Raw genomic sequence first — 24,153 nt, forward strand, 5'->3', positions numbered from 1 at the left:
GATTAAATATATATATATATATATATATATTAAGCGCTTTATTTTCTCTTTTTTGTTCCGATATATATTTCTCAAGATATTTGTCCTTTTCTAAATCTTTTTTTTTTCTTTTTTTTAATTTTTTTTTACTCTCTATATGTGCTGAAAGACTTGCCCATGCATAAAATAAAAGCATGTAAGAACTGAAAAAATTGTATAAATTAAAATACATTTTCTTTTTGTTTTCTTATGGCATTTTAAGAAGGCATGGTATCATTTATTTATAATCAAGAGAATGAAAGACCACCTTACGTTATAGAATTTGGGCTAATTCAAAACTATTTTCTTGTCTTTTTGTTATTCATCAGTTTTGAAGCTTCAAAAATGTACTAATTGTTTTTAAAATCTTAACAAGACTAAATAAATAAAATAAATAAATAAAAATAAACAATCAAAAAATCTTAAATGTTTAATTTTTGTATAAATCGTAAAATTTCGAACAATTCGCTTTTTTTTTAAAAATTTTGAATTTTAGAATGAATATTAGTAGAAGTAATATGATAGAAATTCGCGACGTGACACTATTGCAACCCTAATTATAATTCCCATTCCAAGTGTGAATTAAGGGCGTGACTTATCATTGTCTTATTGTCATGAAAGATCTCACACACAGGTTTTCTGAACTTATCTATATAAAGTTATCTACTATCTGAAATACTCCAGTGTCTGATCATGTTGACTAGATGTTAACTGATAATGCGTTCTTGAAAAGTCCTTTATTTGACTTGAGAACTGTGAAAATGCATCCCGTCGGTAACAACGTTTTTCAGTTATTAAGAAATTTGCACATTGAAGATAATATTTGCATAAAATGTTTGATGTTGAAACTTCGTTTTTATGTCAGCGGCAGTTTTTAGAAAAGAAAAAAAAATATTAATTTACACATTTACGAGTACTTTTGGAACAATTTTTATTTTTTTTACTAATTTCAATCTAACACTTATGGTAAGATTTAATCATCAAAAGGAATTTCAACAGTCTCAAAGCAGTCGTAATAATTTCAAAACTGTCTTAACAGTCTCAAAACAGTCTAAGAAACTTTATATTAGTGGCATTTATCTTAACCTTTTCAGGACGGGATAGTCATAAATGTATTCGTACGGAATCAGAATCAAGATAGTAAAAAATAAAAAGTGGTAGCTACAATGGGTGTTAGCTAATTTGACAGACTTATTTTTGCTTTCACTTGAAATCTGACACATCCAATCCTTGTGTGTTAAAAGTGTAACTCATACCTGCCAACTTTTACGTATTTGGCGTAAAATTTTATTTCTGTATTTAAAGTGGTAGTAAAATGTATGCTTCCGTGCATTTATAACCCTAATTTATAACCTTTTTTATGCACCACTATTTTTAAAAAAAATAATCATTTATGTTAATATGTAGTACTGTTTTGATAATCCGCATAAGCTAGTTCAAAATACTGTGTATGTTTCTGCCTAAAATTGTAATTTAAATTCCATTTTACTACCACTGGGGAAAATCATCCTCGAAATGATTAAAAGTGGGCAGGTATGGTAACTATACATTTTTTAATTCGAACTAAGTAGTGGTGATTTAAAAAAAAGCAAACTATTATTATCCCTCCCACAAATAAACTGCTATAAAAATAGTTTGCTACAAGTTTAATATTTTTTATCCTGATTATCGACACCCTGAGAATGACTCACCCGTCTCGAAACATATATGACCCGTCTGTCTCTGTAAGGTTAAAGTAGTAAACAACCCGAAAAATTATAGAGCGCTCTAGGCAGACAATTCCCCGAAAAACGCATTTGAAAATTTAAGCATACTTAAAATACTAGTTAAATTTTTGCTTCTTTATTGGCGCGGTAATCGGCAGACAAAGAACTTGCCTAACAACGAGACGTGCAGGTATTAAATATTGCATTGGGACTGTTTTTTTTCTTCTGTTAACAAATAGAATTAATTTACTTTTAATTATTTATTTTTTAATTAAAGATTACTTGACTCTGAAATTACGGTATTTTTTCCCTTTTTTCAACGAAGATTCTTCTTTATACAAATGGTAATAATTTAAAAATAAATTATTCTATTTTTATTTTAATTAAATCGATATTACTTAACATTTATATTCCAGTAATAGTAATAATTTTTCACTAAACGGACATTGGTTGAAATAATATTTGTAAACAGTGGCTATAATAATTAATGATAAGTTAGATTATAAAGCGATTCCTCCAAAGTGTTCTAATCTGGTACAACTTTGTGGTGCTTATTTTTATAGACAGGAACATGGCGAAAAATTCAGAGCCCATGTAAAACTGAAATGCAGGCATTTTATGCAAATTCATAATCATCTTTTAACTTCATTATAGTTATAATATTGTGACATTAAAAAAAATTTTTTTAAGTATTTTGTGGAAAAAAAATATTTTCGAAAAAAGGTGTTATCTTTTAAAAAATCGCGCTTGGTAAATTTAAATAATAAGAAAAGAAAAGCCCTGCTAAAGTAATATATATTCTCACGAATTGTCGTGACAGAAAAAGGAAGCATAAATCATTGAGAGAACAAAGTGAGTTATAAAATGTCAAACACCGTTATTCGATTTGAAATCTCATAAATATGTCTAATAAATGAGGCCTTTTCCTCGAATATTACAGGAAAAGAAAACAAAAATTTGTCTGAGGGGAAAAAAACCTATAAAGCAATCTCGTCCTATTGGATTTTAGGTAATATTTTTTTGAACAGTTCTGGATGAACAGTAATTTAATTTTGTGCATCGCCCATTTCCAGATTATTTTTTTTTTTACTATTCAAAAATTTACTTTCGATTTAGTTGATCATGATCCGAAACACAAAAATCTAATAATTTTAGTTTTTAAAATTTTATTATTATTACAGGGAGCTCATAAAATAAAGATGTTGAGAGGCTCGCCTGGATGGTATGTAGGAAATTTGGATTCGATGCTCAGAGCCCTTCCCATTTCTCAATAAAATAAAATAAATACTAAGGGACGAAAAATGAGTAAAATTTGGTGCTTGAAACATAATATTGTAACTACCTTGTATTTGTACTAGAATTTCGATTATATTGAGCTACACACACCACCCAATCACAGGACAAGTATCCGTTTCAAGCGCTATATCTCTTAACGGCGATGGTAAGAATATCACGTTTTTAGCCCCTGTCAAAAGAAAGTGCATTAAGCTGCCCCTCTCTCCAAACTTCTACGATCGGAAGTAATGCACTACAAGTGAAACTACTGTAGTTGTTACTTTTTGTTCGTAGCTTGTAGTGTAGTGTGTTACTTTCTTAAAAAAAATAGCGTCGTGAGTAATGCGATATAAAAAAAACAGTAGTTTGTAGTGATTTCTGTCAACTACTTTTAACGTTAGTTTAGAATAGTAACACGGCTCTAACGTAAGAAGTTTTTCGAATTTGATGGTTACAAATCTTGGCGGGTCTGTCAGTGGGATGCACTGAGAACGACCCCGTGGCTGAAGCTGAGCGTTAACACGAATCACGTATAACTAATATTTAAACTTTTTTTTCCAATGCCCACCTGTGCTAACATCCGTCGATTCAAGCATATACGGGACAGTTTTGTTGACCATTCTTTCAGGGGCACCCTATTAGGTGGGCCAACGTCGCTCCCACAGTGAGGACAGATAGTACAGGGAAGGAAAGAACATCCCTGCCTTGCCCGGGATTCGAACCCAAAACCTTTCTGATGCAAGAACAGTTCCCAGCCCCCTACACAAGCCGGTCGGCATTTTTAAACTAGATAATACGAAAAATAGATAAACAATCATTTTAGTCACCCTTTCACATGCGAATGTACAATCGTGAATCATGGATGTTATTTTAAAGGAAGGGAACGTTTTTTCAACGTTTTCTTAATTTCTTAGAGGAAATAAAAGAGCATTTTAACCACAATTAAAAAATTTCAAGTATTTGATAATTTTGCATTTCTTAAATTAAAAACTCGCTGTCGAGAAAGGCACAAAAAGTTGAAGGTTATAGGAACGAATTCGAATAAAAACTGTTTTGGAATAACAAACTCGGTCATGTAAACGTGAATAAATATTTCTTGAGTATTCCCTCACATTTAATGTAAGTTCGTTTTCATAAAGTAGTGAAGTAGTTACTACAATTCCAAATTATTTTGTGGTCAGCATTAAAAAAAGTAATCGTGGTTAACTACATTTGTAACAAAGTAGTTGTAGTAAACTACAAAAATAATGTAGTTTTTCTAACCACTACCCACAACAAATATGAAGACTTTCAGCCCCTATAGATTTAATGTGCACCTGCTGCATATATACGCCGCCGGTTGTTCAGCCGGAAGCCAGGATCGAACTCATATCGAGCCAACTTGGCAAATTGTATTCGATACTATCTAATGAAAAAAGTTATGTAAATCGTCAACTTTTTCAGTGTCGTAACATTTAAAGAGTTAAATAGAACCCGCATATTCAACAATCTGCCTGTACGATAAATTGTTTTACATTTCGCCTTGTATATAACAAGTTATAGGATTCTAAACACCTCACGTTAATTTATGTGCACCCTCTAATATTAAAAAATTATGCTACTAATATNAGCCTGGTAATTTTGAATCCAATCCAGAAGAAAAGGGAACTCCTATATCGAATATTGGGAGTCATTTGCCTTTGTGAAAAAAATTTTTGAGGAAACAAACCCGCATTTGCGTTACATGGAGAAGAAAACCACGAAAATCTCCCACGGTTAGCCTGACGGCAAGGGGACTGCAACTCATGATCCGTCTGCCACAGAAAATATTTTAAGTCAGCACTGTGTTCGGTGCGAGCCGGGTGTGGAATTCGTATCGACCAGCCATCACCGGGATTCGAACCTAGTTCACGCTCTTTTTATTGCTCATTGATATAAATACACATTATAATTCTGCTACGCAAGCTGGAGTAGTGAGTTCGAGCTTAGACAAAACAACTGACCACGATGGCTCAGGGGATAGAGCGTTCGTCTTTCAATGAGGCGAACCGTATTCGAATCCCAGTCGATAGGAATTCCGCATCCGGCTTGCACCGACCACAGTGCTTACGTGAAATATTCTCAGTGGTAGTCGGATCATGGGTTAGAGTCCCCTTGCCGTCAGGCTAACCGTGGGAGGCCCTTGTGGTCTTCCTCTCCATGTAACTCAAATGCGGGTTAGCTCCATCAAAAAGTCCTCCACGAAGGCAATTTTCTCCCAACACTCGATCCAGGAGTTCCCTTGTCTTCTGGATTGGGTTCAAAATTGCAAGGTTACGGTGTTGAACATTAGTAGTCGTAAGCCCATAAAATTGGATCGGCTGTTCAACGACGGTTACAAAAAATTTTTTTAAAAAATAACAAGTGGCGAGTACACGCAGAAAGCTTGCACGTTAAAATTGTCGTGACTGAAAGTCCTCTCGTTGGTTTTGGTGTAAAAGTTTGGAAAGAGCGGTGCCAGTTCAGGTGCTGTCCACCTAGTTTGAGCAGGGTCAAAATAACGTTGTTTTCCTACCATGGCCGTTATAAGATAGAGCCTTGAAAATGGGGCTAAGTGCTTGCTCGTGGCTTGCTCGTGGTTGGGATATGATACTGAATGTCTACATTACCGTGAATGACCGAAATCAAGAGAATGTCGACTTTCACCGGTGAATGTCAACAATCGCACAGTCGCTTTGGTGAATGTCCAAAATATTTGTTATATACGATTTAATATTAATTTATTCGTTGATATTATTATATTCATTCGATATTTTATTATCTGCTGAGGATAGATTAGGACAGTTCGGAGTACCGGTTAAATGCCTACCGGGCAGTGGCACTTAACTAAATCTAGTATATATTTTGTACATATACCAAAGCAATTATGTGATTGTCAACATTCACCGTTGGAAGTCAACAACCGCCCATTTCTGTCATTTACAGTAACATATGTTATAAAAATTTCTTTATCAAGTAATTACCTTTTATAAAAAAAATTATCTCAATTTTAATGCAAAATGGACTTTCCCTTTCTTCCCTGTATTTTAACTTCACAGAATTGAAAAATGCTTTTTTCTATCATTGTTTTTTCCAGACTTCAAAACGATGCATTCTCCAAATTCGGTTTTAAACATACTTTATTTCAATAATTTAATGTGTCTCAAGGAAATCTTGAATTTATATTTTACATTTCAATATTTAAATTTATAAAATTGATAAATCTGCCTTATTAATTTAAGAAATTCTTCTTTTGTTTTTTAAATCTAAAATGTTAGTAGTAGCCTCTACCTGAGAAATATTATCCCTCCGAAGTTTTTTTTTCAAATGGCAGGCACTGAACTTTATTCTTCGCCTTAGAAGATGCCGGAATTGTTACTCATTTTACGTTGGGGGCACCTGTGAACCAAAGTCACGGAGGCGAGCAACATTACCCACGCCATACTGCCATAAACCCGCTCATAGGGTGGGCCACATTCACACATCACACACAACAGAGGACAGCACATAGAGAGAAACATCCATGCCCAGAGCGGGATTCGAACCCGCAGCCATTGGCTTCGCAGTCAGGCTCGCTAACCGCTCGGTCACCTGGCCGGCTTAAATCTAAGAGTTAAAGTATAGATATTTTTATTTAAAATAACAAACAAACAACGAACAAACTGACAGATTAGATATTTTTTTTAACATAAATTAAAATTATTCGTTTTTAATTATTTTATTTTTAGCTGCATCGCAGTTTAGATACATCAACTATTCAATCATTTTTAAATCGTTAATTAAACATTTTTAGAACACTTTAGTGTGTGTATTAAAAGATACAAAAAACTCACAGTCATTTAAATAAAAATACCGATTACATAATATGAGGCTCAAATATTACTCAAGAATGTTTTTGAAAATTGCGGACTGCCTCCCCTTCACCCCTTCTCCACATGAATAAGAAATTTCCAAATTTCTCTCCTGATTTTTCATAAGAAAGTTGCAACATTCATTACCCTCCTTTTTTTTCTCCTTTTTTTCTTTTTTTTCTCCTTTTTTTCTTCTTTTTTTTCTTCTTTTTCTTTTTAAAGTTTGGCGTTTATTGTAGTTGTTACTGTGAATGATTGGGTGGTTGTTGATTTCTACCGGTGAATGTTGACAATCACATAGTCGCTTTGGTAAATGTACAAAATATATACTAGGTCTGCTTAAGTGCCTCTGCTCGGTGTACATTTTTCCGGTATGCCCTACTTCGATGTTTTTTTTTAAGGTCAAGTGCCACTGCCCAGTATGCATTTAAACAGTACTCCGAACACTGATGTTTCTCCTAATTTCAGCAGATATTAAAATATCGAATAAATATAACAATATCGACGAATAAATTAATATCAAATCGGATATAAGAAATATTTCGGACATTTCACCAAAGCGATTATGTGATCATTGACCGGTGAAAGTCGACATTCTCTTGATTTCGGTCAAGCATGGTAACTTAGTAATGATTTAAGGATTAAATTCAAATAAAAGACGTAACTTCGCAAGGAAAAAAATGTTACGTTTTCATCCATTTTTTAAAATTTTGCGTAGAATATTCAAAAAAAAAAAAACTTTCGTGTTTTCTCCCTACTGTTAAATCTCTTGACTTGAAAAATATTTTCCCAATATCTTATTAATAAAATTCAAATTTTTTTTTTTACAAATGTGAGATTTTTTAATCTTTAATTTGGATTTTTTGTAACATTTTTTTTATTGTTTTTTAAAAGATGTTGGAAACTAACGGATTTTAGTGCCTTCATAAGTAGTTCTCATACCCCTCCTTCCCCCCTCATCAAAAACTAAGCGAATCATAACTCCTTTTCTTTTTTGGCGCTTGCATAATATTTGAATATCATGTCTTTCGATAAATATCGAATATAGAATAATAAGCGCAAGCATTATCGACAAATATTCATATCCGAGCCGTAGTGGTTCGGGGGTTAGAGCGTTTGAGAACCCAGCCCCGTCGATACAAACTCCACACCTGGCTCGAACCGACCACAGTGCGATGTGAAAGATCCTCAGTTTTAGTGGTTGACGACGGATCATGGTTTAGAGTTCTCTTGCCGTCACGCTAACCGTGGGAGGTTTTCGTCGTTTCTCACACCATGTAACACAAATGTGGGTTAGTTCCATCCAAAAGACAAATTTCATTTCAAATAAATTTCACTTGGTAATTAAAATATTGACTAATTTAAAAATAATATTCTAACTGGGAAAATACAGCGATTCACCATGAAGTATTGATATTTCTTGGGAATATATCGTGATATTAAATTTCCGATATTGCACAGCACTTTCCTTTCAATAAAATAAGTAAAATAATACTGTACGGCAGACAACTTCGTAATTAACTTTCCCCATGGTTATACTTTATTTTTCCTTTGTATTAGATACATGCAATGTAGTTTTATACTCCGTTTCAAGTTAAGAAAAGACCATTGCTGTATAGGATTTAAGTAATCATCCGCGACGACATATAGTTCCGTTTTATTTAGCTATCAAATTATATAATGATGCTTTCAAAACAACATAAAAACTTTTGAACTCATCGGACAGATATTCAATTCGTACTTTTTTATAAGCAAAAAGAAGGCCGTTCTACGTCGTTTTTAAGAGTTGGCGATGTTGATATTCGCTCGCGCTGAGAGCTTGGCATCCATTTAGATGCAAACTGGCTCTCTCCATGTTTTTTTTCCTTCTTTTTTTTCTTATTAAACTTGCAACAGAGTATAGAAAATATTAAACTTTTTGTAACGTTGGGTCAGAAACATAAAAGAATAATCACCTGCAGTTCAAAGCATTCTCAAATTATTGAACTGTATTATTATTATTTATTTTTTGTATCTGGGACGCTAGACTCATATAAGTTTTCTCTCTTAGTCGATAATTGAGAAAAAGAGGTCAATTTCTTTGCATCCATGTTAAACGGTAATTTCTGATGAAATATTTAATCTTTCTGTTTAAAAGGCTTTGACCATCCCGCTGCGAAATATGCTTCCGCCAATGAATCACGCTTTCAGATTCCAAAATAATGAATCAATAATTTGCGAAACAATTTTTCTTTTACTTCCGCTTGTTGATAACATCAATATTAAAGAGGATTTAAGATTAGCATGATTTGTTAAAAATAAATTTCCTTTTCAAAACTTCACTTATAAAAAAAAAAAACTAAAAACTGAACGTACTTTCTTAAAAAATAAATAATTATTTGTTCTTGTCTACACTAATTATATTTTTATGCAAACCAATATTTTTTTGTTTTTTAATAATCTTTGATTTTTTTTTACAAAATGAAACACGAAGTAAAATAATGCAATCGTCTTTTTAATTGTGTGTTAAATTTTTAGTTCATTTTTAGTTCATATCATAATGAAATATTTCGTTTATATCATGACAGAAAATTATTATATGGGAATATTTTTTTGTTTTTTAATGACTTTTTATTTTTTTAACAAAATGAAACACGCAAGAGAATAATATAGAATAATGTAATCGACTTTTTACTGATGTGCTAAGTTTTTAGTTCATAATAAAATATTTCGTTTATATCATGAGTGAAAATTTAAAAAGTTGAAGAGTATTTACGTTGTCTATAGATAAATTCTTTTTACTTAAAAAGTTCTATTGATAAGTAATAAAAAATTTAAAACTTTTTCCTAACAGTAATTTTTATTCCTTACTTCGTCTGATATTAATAAACAATATTTCTACCTCTCCCTTTAATTTTATGCTTCCCTTACTGTCATAACGTGTGTGGTAATAAAAAAAAAAAAATGCGAAATAATTTTAAAAGTAGAACGTAACTAGGATATGTCTGCTATTAACAGAGGTTACAAGACTGTTGCAAGCAACAAGTGTCTTGTGTAATTTGTCTTTTAAGAACGAGTTTCCATGCCACTTTAAATATAATTCTTTGCTTCAATAATAAAACTTAGAAATCGATTACTCTTAAATATGGTAGATATGTTATCGCTAAAGTGTAGAAATCAGATACCCTACGCATTATCTAGATCAGTGGTTTGCAACCATTTTGCAACTGGCGGCCCGCGAAATAAAATATATTAGTTATCATTTTTTTGCTGACAAATTTCGTAAAAAATCTATATGGGTTTCAAATACTTTTCTCGTTTATAAAAACCTAATTTCTTCGTTTCTGTGAAATTTATACCAGCGGTGCAAAAAAAATTATTTCTCAGGTTTTGCATCCAAGAAAATATTTATTCAATTACAAAAATAATCGTGTATGTAGCTTTTTTTTTCTTTAATTTTTTTGTATTTTGTGATTATAATTCAGCATGTGTGTATCAGAAACTTTCTCGAAGAAATTCTCCGATTTAACTTTTTGAAACCACTCATATTGGACGAAATTATTTACACACATTTGTAAAGTTAAAATTTAAAATGTAAATATCTATTCTCTGGTGGTTGCAGCAGACAAACCTCAATTTTCTCATTGAATGTAATTGTAAAAATTTTGAANATTTTTTTGTATTTTGTGATTATAATTCAGCATGTGTGTATCAGAAACTTTCTCGAAGAAATTCTCCGATTTAACTTTTTGAAACCACTCATATTGGACGAAATTATTTACACACATTTGTAAAGTTAAAATTTAAAATGTAAATATCTATTCTCTGGTGGTTGCAGCAGACAAACCTCAATTTTGTCGTTGAACATTTTGTGTGCTACCATGTAAGCTTTAATACCAACGTTTATAAAATTTTATGTCGTAACAATTAGATATCTGTCGCACATTAATTGTCTAATACATGGGTGCACATTAAAATTGTTGTAGCCCGAATTTTTTAATATGCAATTAAATATTTTCTAAAATCTACTTCTTATTTTAATTTGTAATTCAATACTTTTGTTTTGAACAACATGGTAAAAATCTGACAGTGATATTTAATGTTCCTTCAAACATGAAATAGACCTACATAAAGTTTTGATGAAGTTACGGCCCTCCATTTGATTTGTGTTTTTAATTGTGGCCCCCGGCCTCATGTAAGTTCGAAACCCCTGATCTAGATTATGTAGCTCACCCCCTAGTAAATCCGTTAAAGTGTCAAAAAGTATTTTATTACTCAAATTATATAGGTAAGATGCAAAGTAACTATCTAAATCTGCACATTACACTCAAAAGGCACTCGTTCAATTGAAAATAAGATCTTTGCAGGATTAATAGTAACGTTTCTGTACGTTTAAATTAATACACAAAAAATATAAACAAATTTATTCGAAAAATAAAAAAATTTATTTATTTTTCGCAGTCTGAAAAATCAAGTTATTGCAGTCTAACAATCTACACTTTAGCAGTGGAACTCAATCATCAATTACTTTAAAAACTATAATTGAAAGAATCAAACGGTTTGAAATGTTATTACAATTAAAAAAAGTAGAATGTCATTTTTTTTTCGATATCTGAAAAATCGAGTCATAACAAATAATCAACAAATTAGTTGATTGAATGACAGAAAAACCGTTAATGTGGTTCCCGTTAATGCCTCCGGAAACCGTTTATGTGCACATTACCTAGGTGAATTACGGAAAACGTTTGATTCCGCTCTTTAACGAATTACACTAGTAAAACTGCAGATTACCTAGTAATGTGCTTTCTAACAACTTTCGAGTTTAACGATAGTAGATATATCGTAATTGTGCTCATTTTGTATCCTATATTTTACAGGGCCATACATTTTTTTTATATTTTCATTTCGCAAAAAAAAAATTTTGTCAAAAGTTTCTCAACTTTATGTCAAAATAATTTTTTTTTACTTGTTTCCCTAATAAAAACCTAACCTACAATACCAACAGAAAATTCAGCTGATTTATATAATATTTCAAAATTTAGCAACCATAAATTGCGTACTTTAACATAGTTTAAGATTTCTATTAAAATTGATTTATGCTATTTATCTCGTATATTTTTTAAAAATATAATTTGCTAAAATTTAATCTTTGTGACACAATGAGCTTTTATAAAACTTATTTCATTGTATAGGTTGGACCGATTGTTAAAGTTTGAGTAATAGTAAATATACCATTTATTTAACTTACAAAATTAAAATATTTATCTGTTTTTATCTTATTTAATTTGCGAAGATAAGTGAAAAGAAAGATAAAGGATTGTATTTGTGGTAAAGTGTGCTTTTATATAAATTACTTGTATCTATATGTTTGATCTCACTTAACCGATTGACTCACTTAACCCTTTTATACATTTTTTTCTAAATCTCTGATTACAATCAAAAATATATTTTGGTATTTTTTAATTACCGTCTAATAGTTACTAAAAAACTATTAGATCATCGGAATTCGTACGAAAATCCAAAAAAAGCAGTTTGAAATTCATATTCAAAACTTTATCAATTTTAATACTTTGTAAATTAAAGAAATTTCAATGATAAATAAATGTTTCACTTCTATCTAAATAACTGCAAATAAGTGAAAATATGAAAAATTTTTGTTTTTGAAGAGAGCCGTATTTGGAAAATTTTATTAAGGCAGAAAGAGAGACTGGTGTTTCATGCTCTATTTCAAAACCATTATTAAAATGCTCAGTATAATAATATTTCACATATTTTGACCTAAATGAATACAAGATAACAAAAAAGTTTCGAAAAATATGTTAAATAAAAATTCTGCATCAAAAGTTTATAGTAGTCTAAAAAAATTAATATTCAGCAGTGTTTAGGAAAGAAACTTAACAGAAAATTTCGTTGCTTAGTAAACATGGAGGGAAATGAGAAAACATTAGAAATTAACAAAGAGGATTTTAATAACATTTTCTCTGAACAGTTCGAGGCAATTTCTCCTAAACTATGCAGAGAGTTTTTGAATTAACATGATTCATGATAGCATGAATATTGTCTTAATCACTGTTTGTGTTTTGCTCAATTTCTGTATAAACATATCCATTTTTTTCTCAATTTTCATTATTATTATTTTAGCATTATAAAAACAAGTTATTTAATACCGTGATTCACAAGTTATGAAATTTTAGTTTCTTTATTTTCCATTTTTCATTCATGAAACAATCAGTTATTTTGTTTCTGGACTACGCTTACATTTAACTCCAAACTTTCGAAATGAACGTTTACGAACCTTAACTGATTACCGAAATTCGAGTGCTAGTCATTAAAAGGAAATGAAAATTGAGTTTTAAACCAAGTCAAGTTTATATCATTACATGTAATTGAATATCCTGTTATTTAAAACCTTTTTATCAGTGGATTAGATACGAAGTTAGTTTAGAAATTAATTTACGATGTAGGAAACTGGTAAAATGCGTAATCCGGTAGTAAATTTTTTTTTTGTCTTAGTTATCAGTTTTCTAATCTAACTTTAAAAAGATTAGTCATGCGAATTTCCGCGTGATAATATAAATTCTCGGAATAAGATAAAATAGCAATTTTATACCTTTATGAACAGATAAATTACGGAAATAAAGTATTATATCAGTCTTTACCTCAGCTGTAACATTTATTTTTAGGAATTATTTTTTTTTAATTGGGATAATAATAAATGTTGTTCTAATTATTTAGTTCTGCTCATATTTTTTTTCTTAAATACGTTAGAAATATTTAATGCTTTTAGTGTTTGATTCCTTCTAGGCAGCCGCCTAAAAGGTAGACCTAAGTGCTCCCCCACGCAAGAACTTTAATAGCGTTCTATTTTAGGCATAATACAACTAGTTTTAAATTATAAGATAAGAACACTATGAAGAGACATTCGGGTATTTATAATCATTCATTTTTATTTATATTAATTTATAGATTTTAATTTAAATTATTTTAATATGAATTAATAAAGAATTAATAATCGCGATGAAGAGGTGGAATTTGCAAAAAGTAATAAATTGGAACATTGCATACAATTACTGATAAAAAACATTGAAATGAAATTTACCTTAATAATACAAGGAAATAACTCACAATATTTATATAAAAAGAAGATTGTGAAATAACATGGGTGGACGATGAACTCAGCAGAAATGAATGATTAAAATGCCTGATTCAAAAATCCCAAGTCATTTTAATACCGGATTAAAGATATCAGGACCTTAGAACACGTGGAACAGCCTAGCAATATCTGTTGAAAGAACGATAAGAAAAATCTCCCAGATTTACGATTAAATAGACAAATAAAGCGCATACATTTAAATGCACGTTTCGAGTGTCGTATTAATACATATTTAAAATATCGGTATTTCCAAAGCCATGTGGAAATGCGTAGTGCCGAAAACGAACAATAGAAAAATAGCTTAGATTACGGATAAAATTGACACAAATAAACCACGTTGAAGGTGGTTTATTTGTGTCATTTGTGTCTATCTTCGCCAAGGTGTCTATTTACACGATTCGATTCGAAAGTCGCGAATCGTTATATCGTATTAAAAAGATTGGGATTTTAAGAAACACAAGAAAACCCTTCAAAATCGCAATCGAACTTGGATTAACTATGAAATGGACTCAAAGAGCTTTCAAAGTGATTACTAAAATACGAAATTCACGAATCATCATTGTGTCGTATTAAAATTGTTAGGATTTTTAAAACTTTGGAAATTCGCAGTGATAAACACCGAAAAAAGCTATCAAAAAACAACATTGATTTGGAATTGACGCGTTCAAAAACTTAAATGCGATATTCAAAATTTTTGATTTCATTTCTTTGGGGAAAAAAAATTATAATAGTTTTTTAATGTGTTCAGATGCTGCCGTGGGCTGCAGGTTGTGCACTCCTATAAATTTCAGTATTGTGCGCCCTCAAACCTCTTGCGACCCTCTACGCCGCGGGAGTGTTATTTACGTCACTGCCTATAGACACTTTGATTCAAAAAGCATGTAAAATTAGGATTTGATATGCAGTTTAGAAAAACTGTACGCAATCTTGAAGAAAATTTTTGATCAGCGATCAATATTTTTCGTGACATACGATGATGTGCTGACGTCATGTATAAACTCTGGTAAAATAAATACTGAGTACAAATGAATTTGAATGCTTACTCGTTCTACCTAATTGCGTTCTTTTTTTTTTTTTTTTTTTTTTTTTTTTTTTTTTTTTTTTTTTTTTTTTTTTTTTTTTTTTTTTTTTTTTTTTAATTGACTTATTCTCGGTGACTCTATTCTTCCGTCACATGAAATTCTGTTTTATAGCGAATAATATACTACTTTTTAATTGCTGTGAGTTTTTAAGTTATTTATGACTGTTTAGCTGATCTTTAGCCAGCGGCATTTTCAAAAATAGCATAGCATCTTTAGCCTGCGTTTTCCATGCTGTTTCTGAAAACGGAGCCAGACGGTCAATGTGGTCAATAAAAAAAATTAAAAATAAAGTAAAATATAATAAAAGTCACAATGAAAATGAAAAACATTTGTTGTATAATTTTTTAACATTTGATAACACACTCAAACGCTACATTATTTAGACTCACAAAACGTGACAATAATTCAGAATTATTAATTTTGATGATTATTTAAAATTTTCATCTAGGTAGAACAATCTCGCTAAACTGGCGATTTTTAAAAAGGTTTAATTGCTTTTTACATAAATTATTTGTTCGTTGTGAGGCTAAGATAATTCTTTACGGTGAAATGTCATTTTAAATTATATATTTGCTTTGAGAGTAAGGACTTTTAATTTCCTTGGTCAAAGAGCTTAAGAAAACATCCTTAAGAACATTGTTGCCAATTTATACAGTAATCAGGAACTATTTTGCAAAATGTTAAGGAATTAAAGGGTGACCAGTTTTTTTTAAACAAAAAATTAAGTTACCCTGCCAATGCTTAAAAGAATTAAAAAGATAACTGCATGATTATAGATCTTACAATACATATGTTTGAATTATTGGCTTGATTTAGTGGGTAAGAATTCGAATTCTTCCGAAAATTTTAAACAATGAATATATTATTATATAAATGTAGTTCTACGATCTTACTAGCTACAAATGTATAAATTAGCTTCCTATTTTCTTTGAATTGTGTTGCGTTTCTAAGTATTTTTGTTTTTCTATCTTTCAGAAATTCGTCTTTTGATGAAATTAGAATATGCCTCACGGAACAATGGACGCCAACCAGCCGCTGAGTCTTCACACTGGAGAGCTCAAAGTTTTCCTCCAGGTTCGTAATTTGTACTAAACTACATTTTATGTAAACGCCTTTTGTTCAAACAGTTTGATTATCATAAAAATGTAATTTTTTTTTGCTGTGGAATAGTAAAATTTTTCCTTACGTTCCAAAGGACAATGGGATAAATGCAAGTGTCGTAGTGTGGGTATCTTGATTCTTGTAGAAACGTGGCATTTGTTTACGTTTGCAACTATTCCTTCCATTCTATTTCGAGTAAGCCAAGCCTGCCAACTATCAGTTTTCTAGAGCGACGCATTCTATATTCATTCATAAAGATTTCAATTCCTTCACAATATATTTCTTAACACACAGAGACAGACACGAAGCCATGTAGGACACAAACTAATTATGCATAGTTGCCAGGTACCTGAAATAAAAATATATCACGGTTACTATAAAATACATAAACAAATAATAAATCTTAAGTAAAAGATGTAAATGAGAACGAATTATACTTTAACGAATTCGATGTGCGATGCGGCTTTGTATTTAATTAACTTCACGTTAATAAACATTTTAACTTGTTTGGAGAAAAATAGCTCGGATTTAACTCCCCATATTACTCGTCTTCTTGTTTATAAACGATCAGCTGGCGCGTGTCTGTAGATCAGTGATTATCTTCTCGAGAGGCAAGTACCGAATTCAGATACCGCTTTTACAACTTTGCACTTTCAGCTGTATTTTCTCCCGATTATTAATTTTTCATTGGAAGTCGTTTTAATAATTAAGTAGGGTGGTAAAAATAGTTTTGACATTTAGATTCCTTGGTCACTGACATACCAGCCAGGGTACCCTGGATCTAAAAATAGCCACTTTTAAATAACATTTTATCCAATGGATTTTTCCATTTGATTCATATTAGGTAACAGGTGTCTTATAAATTCCTTGTGCAAGAAACCGTGGAAAATGTAAATATCGGTTGGTGAGTTGCTGTTTACAGCAGAAAGTTTTGCGAGTAATTTACAGTTCTGTATTAAAGCCGAATTCGGGCACTTTAAAAATTTTTATATCTGTGTTACGGTAGTGGTGTATATGTTTATTTGAAAGTTTGGTTACGATGTGTTTAAAAAGCATTCAAATTTATGTTAGATGTTTCCAAGTTATTTCACTTGGCTTTGTAAACTTCAATTGGTTTGTCAAAATCTCTTTCTGAATATATAATTGTTTCAGGAGATTGTTTGAAAAATACATTTAATTGCATTGAAACCTTGGACCTTCAATTGAAGACCTTAATTTAAGAACAAGTTGAATTTTAAAAAAAGAAATTAGAATACAAGCTTGTATATATCGATAAGCCAGAAAGCAATGAACAAATAATTCTTTTTCTCGTTAAAAAAAGTTTTATGTGAAGACTTGCTGGAATTAAGTCATCTATATATATATTTCTCTTACACGGCACCAAAAAAATGTCTCATTACAACTCCCCGAATGGCAACGTTAGAAAAGCGACCAATGATTGCTACTAAAAATGTCACATGGCAAATCTAGACGAGGTGGCTCAATATATAGCGCTTTTAAAAACGGAAACAATAATCAGAGTGAGCATTATCAGGTTGTTCAATTCAGATTCATGCCCTAAAAACATGATAATATTTAATTTAATCTGACTCAACATGTAGCCCTTTTAAAAACGGAAACAATAATCAGAGTGAGCATTATCAGGTTGTTCAATTCAGATTCATGCCCTAAAAACATGATAATATTTAATTTAATCTGACTCAACATGTAGCCCTTTTAAAAACGGAAACAATAATCAGAGTGAGCATTATCAGGTTGTTCAATTCAGATTCATGCCCTAAAAACATGATAATATTTAATTTAATCTGACTCAACATGTAGCCCTTTTAAAAACGGAAACAATAATCAGAGTGAGCATTATCAGGTTGTTCAATTCAGATTCATGCCCTAAAAACATGATAATATTTAATTTAATCTGACTCAACATGTAGCCCTTTTAAAAACGGAAACAATAATCAGAGTGAGCATTATCAGGTTGTTCAATTCAGATTCATGCCCTAAAAACATGATAATATTTAATTTAATCTGACTCAACATGTAGCCCTTTTAAAAACGGAAACAATAATCAGAGTGAGCATTATCAGGTTGTTCAATTCAGATTCATGCCCTAAAAACATGATAATATTTAATTTAATCTGACTCAACATGTAGCCCTTTTAAAAACGGAAACAATAATCAGAGTGAGCATTATCAGGTTGTTCAATTCAGATTCATGCCCTAAAAACATGATAATATTTAATTTAATCTGACTCAACATGTAGCCCTTTTAAAAACGGAAACAATAATCAGAGTGAGCATTATCAGGTTGTTCAATTCAGATTCATGCCCTAAAAACATGATAATATTTAATTTAATCTGACTCAACATGTAGNACGATCAGCTGGCCCGTGTCTGTAGATCAATGATCATCTTCTCGAGTGGCAAGTACCCAATTCAGATACCGTTTTTACAACTTTGCACTTTCAGCTGTATTTTCTCCCGATTATTAATTTTTAACTGGATGTCGTTTTAATAACTAAGCAGGGTGGTAAAAGAATTAAGCAGGGTGGTTAAACAGGTTACCGCTCCAGCAAACACTACTTAACACTCTCAGAAATGATGCGAGACACATTTTTCTGACTTTTTATAACACTAAAATGACCACCTGTTGTTTTATGCCACTTGCCAACCAATACCAGTAAGCCTATTTTAAACCGGGGCGACTGCGTTGCTATTTTTTCGCCAGTTGCGCCAGGCCAGTACCCGTAGAGGTATTGTTTTTTTTATAGGAACTTAGGACTTTGTGACCCCGACAGATTTAGCGTGCACCAATCAACATTTTACTCTTTACTCACGGAGAGTCTTCATATGGCGGGATTCGAACTCACGAACATATGGGCCTAACGACATACCAGCTAGGGTACCCAGGACCTAAAAATAGCCACTTTTTAACCACATTTTATCCAATTGATTTTTCCACTTGATTCATATTAGGTAACAGGTGTCTTATAAATTCCTTGTGCAAGAAACAGTGGAAAATGTACATATCGGTTGGTGAGTTGCTGTTTACAGTAGAAAGTTTTCGCGAGTAATTTACAGTTCTGTATTAAAGCCGAATTTGGGCACTTTAAAAAATTTCATATCTGTGTTACAGTAGTGGTGTACATGTTTATTTGAAAGTTTGGTTACAATGTGTTCAAAAAGCTTTAAAATTTATGTTAGATTTTCCAAGTTATTTCTCTTGGCTTTATAAACTTCAATTGGTTTGTCAAAATCTCTTTCTGAATATATAATTGTTTCAGAAAATTGTTTGAAAAATACATTTAATTGCATTGAAACTGTTGAATTGAAGACCTTAATTTAAGAACAAGTTGAATTTTAAAAAAGAAATTAGAATACAAGCTTGTATATATCGATAAGCCGAAAGCAATGAACAAATAGTAATTCTTTTTCTCGTTAAAAAAAGTTTTACGTGAAGACTTGCTGGAATTAAATCATATTTTATATTTTCTAAATTAATTACTTGTGACAATATAGTAATAATGTTTTCAAATGGTTTTGAAAGGTGAAATCATTAATCAAAGGTGAGCCTTACAATTTATTATGTAAATGGAAACAATATTAAGGAATAGTTCAATTTTAAAATGCTCCTTACTGCAGAGATGCCAACTTGCTCCGGACAGCAAATACATATTTTAAAGTGGTAGTTTATCAATTGTGATTCTTGTTTTAATAAGTTCAATTTAGTAGATTTTTATCCACCACTATTTCTAAATAATTCATAGACTTATATAATTCACCACTTTATAGTATTTATGTCAAGCTATTCCTTTTAAAAAGCAAGCAAAAATAGTCAAATGCTTGCAAAATTTACTTTGTAGTTATTTACCGTTTTTTTTTTCTCCAATTATTTTGGCCTGTCCGGAGCAGTTGGCATCTCTGCTGTTGTTTCCAGATAGGTATTTTGCAAGTTTTAAGAATTTCTGAATTTCCATTTGATAATAGCAGAGAAATATCTTTTTGACAAACGTGGAGTTTGTCACAAAAATGGACGAGTTGAAAATGTGACTTATCATTATACTGTCTCAAGCGTTTCATAGGATTTGTTGCCCAGAAATCAATGTTTGAAAAGTGTTAAAAACATTTTTCCATTGAGTTCGCTCCGCCCCTTTCACAGAATATAAGCAATTTGACTGATTTATCGGAATTAGTAACAGTGACGTTTCCTTGCGTCATTACGTCATCTAATCGTTATCTTTTAACAATCTTTTATCTCAAGCTGACTTGTCAGATTTTAAACATTTAATCGTCATTTAGATTTGTTTAAACAATGTTTCTGCCTGCATTTAATTTATCTTGTTATTTTCCAAGCGCAAGTAAGATTTTTTATTGCTCTTCTCTAAGTTAGCAAAATGTTGTTTTAATTTATTTTCTTTGTTCTGAGCTAAAGAACGTTCAAAGAACTATGTAATTTAAATTTAAATTAAAAACCAAATGATAAGTGTTATGAATGTCATTTTATTTTAAGCACTAGCGAATGACATATTGCTTAAAAATGGTTTTATACAAATGAGCGGAATCTCTGCCGATACCCATCACACTTTCGCAGGTGGCTTCTTCCGGTTCTTCCTGATCCCTAGGAACTATTTTTTCCCCCTCGCATTAATCATCATAGTCATACATGTGTCGTAAGTGTGTTCAAAACTAGAGCTATTTAATTTTAGTTTAAATTAAAAACTAAACGATATTTGTCATCTATACATTGGGTGTGAATTTAAATATTGGCACATATCATTAAACCTTCCTGCCTCACGCTACAGATCATTACATGTGGTCCAATATAATAGTTTGTATATCCCTCAAAGAGTGTTCGTAAGAGTTATATTCAAATTAGGGGAAACACAAATAAAAGTAGTATAATGTCAATAAATCATATCCATTATAGTGACCCTCCATAAGCATTGCTTTAATAATAGACTTATTTTTAACAGTTTTTAGTGTGGTGCAGTTGGTTAGGGTGTCAGGTTATAGATCCAAAGGTACCAGGTTCGAAACCCGGAGTGTTGTGGTCGTAACATAAGTTAAAAGAAAATTTCTTTTTGACAAAATAAAACAGTAGAGCCGTGGTGGCTCAGGGGATAGAGCCTACTCCTACCAATGAAGTGAACTGGGTTTGAATCCCAGTGATGGCTTGTCGTTATGAATTCTACACCTGGCTCGCATTGACCACAGTGCTGACGTCAAGATATCCTCAATGGTAGATGGATCATGGGTTAGAGTCCCCTTGTCGTCAGACTAACCGTGGGAGATTTTTGTGGTTTTCCTCTCCATGTAAAGCAAATGCGTGTTAGATCTATCAAGAAGTCCGCCACGAAGGTAAATTTCTCCCAATACTTCATCTAGGTCTTGACCCTTGTCCTCTGGATTGGGCTCAAAATCACAAGGCTACGAACAAAATTACAAGGTTGAACATTAGTAGTCGTAAACAAAAAAAATTAGGTCGTCTGTTCAACGACGGTAATAAAATAAAAACTATAGCAGTGGAAGCATCGATTTAATAAATAATTTTAAAAAAATTTCTGATTCTTTAATTTTTTAAAAAGGAATTCAAACAAATGACTACCTCTGTTTTTTATTCAATTTTCAACCTCCAAATTCTACATAAAATTGCTCAAATTTTACATAAAAATGCACTTATTTAAAAAATTACGCGAATTATTTTGATTTTAATGTCATAAATTGTTTGTGCTTAGCTGAAATAAAGCAATGATTTTGATTTATCATATCCTTAATAGAAACAAAATGTCCAATGGAGTTATATATATATTGCATAGTCTGGTTGCCCGGTTTAGATCAGCATTTCCGTATTTAATAACCGTCGTTGAACAACTGACCCAATTTTGGGTTTATGACTACTACTCCTCAACCATGTAGTTTCGTAATTTCGAACCCAAATCAGAAGACGAGGGAAATCCTGGATTAAGCATTGAGTGAAATGTTTTTAAAGGAGAATCTTTTTGATGGAACTAATTCCTGTTTGCGTTACATAGAGAGGAAAACCACAAAAACCTTTCGCGGTTATCCTGATGGTAAGGGGATTCTAACCCATGATCCGTGTGCCGCTGAGGATATTTCTACTTCAGCACTGGGGTCTATGCGAGCCGGGTTCGGAATTCGTATCAACCAGCCTCGCTGGGATTCGAACCCGGTTCACCTCATTGGAAGGTGAACGCTCTATCTCCTGAGACACCACAACTCTGTGTCAGTGCATCGGAAATATATATATATTTTTCATTTCCCTTTTAATTTTACCTCCTACTTATGTTATAACACGGCTTTTTCTATTTCGCTCAGTATTTAAAATAGTTGTTTGTTTGGCTAATTTCAGTTATTTTTTCAGTCCCTTCGTAGTGATATATTAAAAGACGTAGATAACCATATTTTCAAAGCTATTGACAGATTAATTATGGATCTGGAGTTAAAGCAAAGAAAACCACAAAATGGAACAACCAAAGAAAAACCTCCTACCAAGTAAGATTTATCAATTTTTCATCCAATTTTTAAAGGCTATTATAATGTGCATCCTACGGTACCGATTGCGAAATTGAAGATCCAGTTAGTATGAAAAAAATGACATTTATTTAGAGGTAAGGAAAATTTTCATTTCTAACGAAAACAAGATAACACTTCCATAGGTTCAGACGATTTTTTATACGTTGACAGAATTAATTCAACATCAGAATATTCTTTAGGTGATGATATTAATCAAAAACCATTATTCTCTTATCCCGTAACGAGTAGTTCACATTTTTCAGCTAACACTTTGACTTATTTTTTCCCGTAACGGATTTACTACCATTCTTCACTACAATTAGTCCCAGAATCTGTTAACTCTGGAAGAATGGGATACTTGTAAGTATGTAAGTGATGTAGTTTGGGTATCTCGATCCTGATAGGTTGTTGAAACGTGGCATTTGTTTACGTTAGCAACGGTTTTTACTATTCTTTTTCAAGTAAGCCAAACCCATCAGATATTAATTCTTTCAAGTGACGCATTCTATATTCTATCACAAATATTTTAATTCTTTCGGTATATATTTCTTACTTAATATAAAGACAGGCACGAAGCCATGTAGTACATAAAGAAAATAATTATGCATCGAAGTTAACAGGTACAGAGAACAAAAATATATCACGGTTTCAATAAAATAAATCAAAGCTCAGTAACGAAGACGAGAAAGAATTATATTCCAGCAATTTCGATGAGTGTTACGGTTCTGTATTTAATTAACTTCACGTCAATTAGTATTCTAATTTATGTAAAGAAACTTAGCTCCACTTTAACATACCATTATGCTTATAAAAGATCAGCTGGTACTGACGTCATAGGTCACATGTGTGGGTATCCTTGATCCTCTTCTTCTTGAAGTGCAAGTACCCAATTCCAAAAATGTCATCTGCTTTTTTAATCTACTTTGTTGTACCGCCCTTCGTAGTTGCTGACGTCAGCCTTTGTTTTTCTTGATGACTCTTATAGTGCATACTAACTTCAATGTTAGGTGAGAATTTTGCTGTTAATTTATAAGGATTGAAGGTTCCTCTCTGCATCCCTTATGCATATAAAACATAAGGGAGACCAGGATCAGTTTAGCAAGAACTGGATTCAATCATTCCGTGATTAGTATCAACGGGGCCAACTGCAGAATTATACTCTAGAGTTGGCAAGATAAAGAATTATGCTTATAATACGAAACAGATGCTTGCTTTTACTTTTTTTCTTCAAATGCATCACCCATCCATGTCCAAGCACTTATCTTGTTTTTCAGGGTTCTATCTTTTAATGGCCATGCTAGGAATTCCACGCAATAGGGCACTTGCGCTTCAAGAAGATCACAGATACTCACACACGAGACCTTCGTAGTCAGCTCCTTTGATAATCTCATTTCTAAGCAAAATGACATGTTAAAGTTGAGCCAAGTTTCTCCACATAAGTTAGAATGTTAATTAATTTG

The 24,153-nt window shown here is 31.7% G+C and overlaps 1 protein-coding gene across 3 annotated transcripts in view; it reads left to right on the forward strand.

Annotated features, from left to right (window-relative positions):
- The window catches only part of LOC107447646 (sterol O-acyltransferase 1), a 54,278-nt gene that overhangs the window by 8,633 nt on the left and 21,492 nt on the right, over positions 1–24,153 (forward strand). For 2 of the 3 annotated variants that reach the window (XM_043045177.2, XM_043045179.2), the window contains 2 exons: positions 16,037–16,135; positions 22,542–22,672. In XM_043045177.2, the coding sequence (XP_042901111.1) occupies positions 16,064–16,135; positions 22,542–22,672 (203 nt within the window). In that variant the 5' untranslated portion in view covers positions 16,037–16,063. Of the gene's footprint in view, positions 1–16,036; positions 16,136–20,397; positions 20,518–22,541; positions 22,673–24,153 lie in introns of those variants that run through there. The other variant, XM_043045180.2, reaches the window with a different exon arrangement.

The sequence above is a fragment of the Parasteatoda tepidariorum genome, chromosome 8 (assembly GCF_043381705.1).
Source record: "Parasteatoda tepidariorum isolate YZ-2023 chromosome 8, CAS_Ptep_4.0, whole genome shotgun sequence".
Taxonomy (NCBI): domain Eukaryota; kingdom Metazoa; phylum Arthropoda; class Arachnida; order Araneae; family Theridiidae; genus Parasteatoda; species Parasteatoda tepidariorum.